General features: G+C 44.7%; 1 protein-coding gene across 2 annotated transcripts in view; it reads left to right on the top strand.

Annotated features, from left to right (window-relative positions):
• Positions 1–1,113: 1,113 nt before the first annotated feature.
• LOC100962268 (aldo-keto reductase family 1 member B10) overlaps positions 1,114–5,361 on the top strand; it is a 13,461-nt gene continuing 9,213 nt past the window's right edge. The window contains exons 1-3 of one of the 2 annotated variants that reach the window (XM_023514216.1): positions 1,114–1,212; positions 3,986–4,153; positions 5,251–5,360. In XM_023514216.1, coding sequence (XP_023369984.1) covers positions 1,147–1,212; positions 3,986–4,153; positions 5,251–5,360 — 344 coding nt within the window. In that variant the 5' untranslated portion in view covers positions 1,114–1,146. The remainder of the gene's footprint in view (positions 1,213–3,985; positions 4,154–5,250; position 5,361) is intronic. The other variant, XM_023514217.1, reaches the window with a different exon arrangement.

The following is a 5,361-nucleotide window of genomic DNA, read 5'->3' as shown; positions in this document are numbered from 1 at the left end:
TTTCTTTCAAAGACTTTTGCCTCACTTTACGTTCTGGAATACACACATAGTTTACTATGATACACATATTTCCACTATAATGCTCTTTTCCAAAATAAATAACTTTTCTCCTCAGACAGCCTCTCTGTGTTTGTTATTTAGGTTGAAAGTTACAAAGTGTTCAGTAATTCAATGGTATTTCCACTGCCATGTCATCCAGTATGTACTGGGACAATAAGACGGCCCATGTGCACATTTGTGAGACTTGCTGCTACAATCTAGTAGGTACCAGAGGCTGCAGCATAAAGGTACCATTAATGTTCAGGAAGGTAATTTAATCAACATTAATAAGGACTGTTAAGGTTTTTTACCCATACGTGCAATATATCATGCCAGTCAGCCCCCAGAACCTATGTCATAATTCGCAGTTTAGAGGTCACTATCCCTTCAAGATTCTACCAAGGCCCACTCACAAGCAAGTCAGAGCACATAAATGGGAGGAAAGCACTGCTGTGACATGCCACAGCCCACGTCGTGTTCCCTGGACTGCTAAACTCCAGGGCACAGCTAACTCTAATCAGCTCAGGATTTGGCCATCTCTACCCTGAACCTGGAATTGCAACCTTCAAAATGTAACATTGTTTTTCACCCCTTCTCTTTGGACCTCATTTTACAGAGGAAAGAAACAACCACAGGAAAAAAAGGATCTTGCCTTTTCCTTCCAGCCTTCTTTCCCGTCTTGCTGTTTTTACTCCTTCATTCTTGTTTTATTTTTTCTTTTCAGTTTTCTGCCTTTCCTTTTTCCTCTTACTCTTTTTACTTTCCATTCTTCCTTCCTCCCTCTGTCTGTCTTTATTTTCTCCTCTCACTGACACAAAAGAAGTTCAGCTTTCCAACTTTCACTTGTATTCCATTTGTTGACTCACCATGAATTGGGAAACTCTGACTGTACTATGAACTGAGGAACATCTTTGCAGATTACCATGTTTAAATTTCATTCGCTGTATTCTTTAATCTTACAAAACCCTGCAGTGAATTTCCTAGTCAGCTGGGTCAGGCAAACTACTGGGATTGGGCCCAAGCTCCTCCCTACTACAGCCTGTGCCCATTCTATTTATCAGGGCTGCCGGCTGTGTCTGCTGACTCACAACCGATTCTGCACCAACCATGGAGACTTTTGTGGAGCTCAGGACCAAAGCCAAAATGCCAACTGTGGGCTTAGGAACCTGGAAGGTAAAATGCAAATCTTTGGACACCCTGCTTTCCGTGGAGGGGGTGTCTGGGCATTTTTCTCCTCTCTGTGTACAGTCGGGTAAGCCCTGAGGTCAGGAGGGGGTTTGGGCAGATCACATTCAGCTGTGGAACTGGGATCCAGTTTGCTTTCCATTCTCACGGCTGAGTCAGTGTGCAAAGCTCCAGGATTGGCTTTTTCCAGCAGTGATGACAGCTTCTCCAGTGAGTGTCAAGCTTCAAGCAGGAGTTACACATAAAGTTCTTTTCTAAGATCGTTTTCTCTAAGACTCTCCCTGGCTTTAGGACACTGAAAGGGTCTAGGCATTTCAGGAGTCCCGCCCTCTGCTGTGTGCTGGTGGTGAGAGTGTCAGCTAACAAAACTCAGCGAGTCTGGGACATGCTGGGACCACAAAGCGCCTGGGCCGGGTGTCAGCAGTGGTGGGTCCCCTGGCTCTGTAAGTGTCAGCTGATAAAACTCAGCGAGGCACATCCCAGAGCTCAGGGAGGCACATCCCCGAGCTCTCTGAGAGTGAATCTGACATTGTTCCTCATCTTCTAACTCAGGCTTCTTTGCCTTTTCCATCAGTGTTAGCGACACCTGAGGTAGGTACCAGGAGCGATCCATGGATTTCCTCCTCCCTCTTGTCCCCCATGGCTAATCTCCCGACAGAGTCTGCCTTCTCTTATTCTTTCTTTCCTTTTTTGTATCTGTCTTTCCCATGTCCTCTTCCAGGCTGGAGGACAGGATCACTTTTTTAAAAATTATAAATTAATATGAGGGTACCAATCTTTAGGTTACACTGTTTTCATTTCCAAGGTAAAGTTCAAATTGTAGTTGAGCCCTTCACCTACGACAGTGGTTCTCAACCTTCCTAATGCCATGACCCTTTAATATAGTTCCTGTGGGTTGTGACCCACAGATTGAGAATCGCTGATCTAGGGAGAGAGCTGAACACCCTCAAATTGTGTACATTAGGTGAGATCCCACCAATCACCCTCTCTCCTCCCCTGCCCCCTCCTCTTTACTAGCTATACTTGTGTTTTTTCTGTCGTGTGGGCATGTAGTTGTTTATATATTGGTTTGATATTAGTATTGAGTACCTTGGATATTATTTCCCATTCTTGAGATGCTTTGCTAAGAAGAGTATGTTTCAACTCCATTCAGTAAACAGAAAAGATGTAAACTCTCCATTTTTCTTATGACTGAATGGTACTCTGTGGCATACATATACCACAGTTTATTAATCCATTCATGGGTTGACGGGCACCAGGTTTGCTTCCACATCTTGGCAATTGTGAATTGAGCTGCAATAAACATTCTGGTGCAAATGTAGGATTGCTTTTTTGCTTTGGCACTGGGTCTTTCTCAGGATGTGTTCCTGGTCAATCTGGGAGAGGTGATTTTCAGAGGTGATTTTCAGCCTCTCTTTCTTGAGTAATAAGATTTGCCCCAAATCACACTTTTAATCTTATAGAAATGTGGCAAAGACCCACTTCCAGATCTCTAGGGATCTGCTCACTCCTTATTCATTCATTAGTGTTTTTTAGAGCTTCAGAATTTCAGATGTAAGGAGATGAAGGGAGCTGTTTTCAAGATGTGGTCATGATGTGCTGCCACCTATCTGTGTGGAGGTGCAGAAAGGCGTAGTGCCTGAGAGGGGGACCCAGGCAGGGCTGCCTTTAGGTTTCTGGAAGCAGTCCATTTCTTGTCCAAGTGGTGGGGTAGCTGCACATTGCTGTTTTCTATACTTTCCAATGTGTGCGTTATTTCACAATAGAAGAGATTTAAGAATGATTTTGTGAGAGATCAGTTTTATGTGCTTTTACTTTTCTTATTATTCAACTATGGTGGACCAAATGTAATATTTCTAATATTATTTCTTTCTTTCTTTTCTTTTCTATTTATTTGCATTAAGGGAGGAATAGAAGCTCCATTCCAAAATGCTTCCTATTTCTCCCCTTCCTGAAGTATTAATTACACGATGGATTGCATCTACTGAGCTTACTGGGTCTCAGGTGATGTGCTGACTGTACAGTCATCGTGGCAGGAATCACCAGCACGGCCTCAGGAGGCAGGCGCTATTGTTTTTCATGTTTTGCAGACAAGGTTTAGAGGGACTGAATTATCTCAACCCAGATAAGACGCATGTGGTAGAGTATGGATTCATACTGCAATGATCCTCTTATAGATCTTTATCACTCACCTTTTGGGGAACTTGTCTGAAAGATCTTCTGGGTTATGCAGAGCTCAGTTTTCAGCCCAGTATTTAGAATGTTGCAGTGGGCACCATCTGCCCCTCACTCAGTGAAGACATTTCAGGAGTAACCTGGCTTAGAAAGGAATTAACTTTTAGCTAGACTAGGACATGAAGCCATAATCAGAAAATTAGTTCTCCTTCCTTTCTATTTTTTTGAAAATTGTCCCAAAGCATGTTTCCTCCTCAGTGTCCCCAGGCAAATGGGCAGAGAGACACTTTGGTTCAAAGAAGCTGGGCCATGGAGGAGCCTACTGGAGGGTCTCTGGGATAAGAGGATATGATGGTTACAGCGCCATGGGATGACCCTATTGGAGGGTCTCTGGGATAAGAGGATATGACGGTTACAGTGCCATGGCATGACCCTGTGGTCACAGCTACTCTGGGGACTGAGGTGGGAGGATGAACTTGAACCCAGTAGTTTAAGGCCAGCCTGGGAAACATGATGAGACCTCTTCTCTTAATCAAAAAAAAAAAAAAAGAACAAGCATATGATGGGCTTCTCTATTTCTTTATAGTCTCCTCCAGGCAAAGTCAAAGAAGCTGTGAAGGCGGCCATTGATGCAGGGTATCGCCACATTGATTGTGCCTATGTCTATCAGAACGAGAATGAGGTGGGGGAAGCAATCCAAGAGAAGATCCAAGAGAAGGTTGTGAAGCGGGAGGACCTCTTCATCGTTAGCAAGGTACAGGTGGCTGATGGACAAGTGGGGGGACTTCCCTTCAAGGGAAGCAGAAGTATGTGGACCATGTCAGAAGCAAGAACTCTATGGGCCTCCCATGCACAGACAGACTCCAGCCCTCCTCCTCTCTACCAGAAGAGTAATGGCCATGGATACCTTGACATCCACACTGTGGACCACTGTTGGGGCTGGAGATGTTACAGCCTGTAGTATGGTTTCCCACAGTTACTCAGAGTCCAGTATTCAGAAGCCTAAATAAGCCGCCTTTTCCCTGCCTGTGGGATGCATCCACCCAGGGGCAGTCAGAAGCCTAGGGTGTGGTCAGGACTCAATGCTGACCCTGCCATACAGCACTGGAGTCTCAATGACTGTGGCATTATGGAAAATGACAAAATTTCCACAAAATGCCATTGCAGAAAACAGTGGGGGCATTTTCTGCATGTATTTTCTGTCATGTATGGTGACATATGAATTTCTTTTCATTTCAGTCTAGTAAAAGGTGAATTATAAAACATTACAAGGGAAGAAGTGGCATTTGGGAGTGAGGGGGTTGAGAAACACTGGCTCTGTATAATACACAACTTGCCAGAAACACTAGTCATAGGTACTCAGGAAACACACGCATCTAGTGGGACCAATAGACCCCACTGTGTGCAGTGAGCAGGTGCAGAGAAACTCCTGGTGAAGTCAGCGTGGGAGCCTGATATGCTTGAAGACATGGAGTGCAGAAAAATGACCATCTGCTCCCAAAGGCCCAAGAATGCCTGATATTTACAAGCTAGACACAAGTCCTGCCCTTACAGAGCCAACAGCTGAGAAAGAGAATAACCCGGAAAACAAATATGGAATCAGTGGCCACACTTGCTAAATGATATGAGAGACATGTAGAGTTAAAAATAAATACCCTTCGACACTTAAGAAATGTCTGACCTGCTGAGCACTGGTGACCCTCCATACTGCGACATGTATTGTAATGGATTTTGTTCTTAACAGCCCGTCCCCAGGTTAGATCAGGGTGCAAGTCGCAAAGCAGGAGGAATGAGAATGGTGTGGGCCTTTGTTCTGCCAGTGTTAAGGCCTCACTGCCACTCTCTTTGCAGCTGTGGCCCACCTTCTTTGAGAGATCCCTTGTGAGGGAAGCCTTTCAGAAGACGCTTAAGGATCTGAAGCTGCGCTATCTGGACATCTATCTGATTCACTGGCCACAAGGA

The sequence above is a fragment of the Otolemur garnettii genome, unplaced genomic scaffold (assembly GCF_000181295.1).
Source record: "Otolemur garnettii isolate 467f Iridium unplaced genomic scaffold, OtoGar3 scaffold00049, whole genome shotgun sequence".
NCBI classification, from domain to species: Eukaryota; Metazoa; Chordata; class Mammalia; order Primates; family Galagidae; genus Otolemur; species Otolemur garnettii.
Note: the sequence above shows the minus strand (reverse complement) of the source record. Positions and strands in the feature narration are given on the sequence as shown.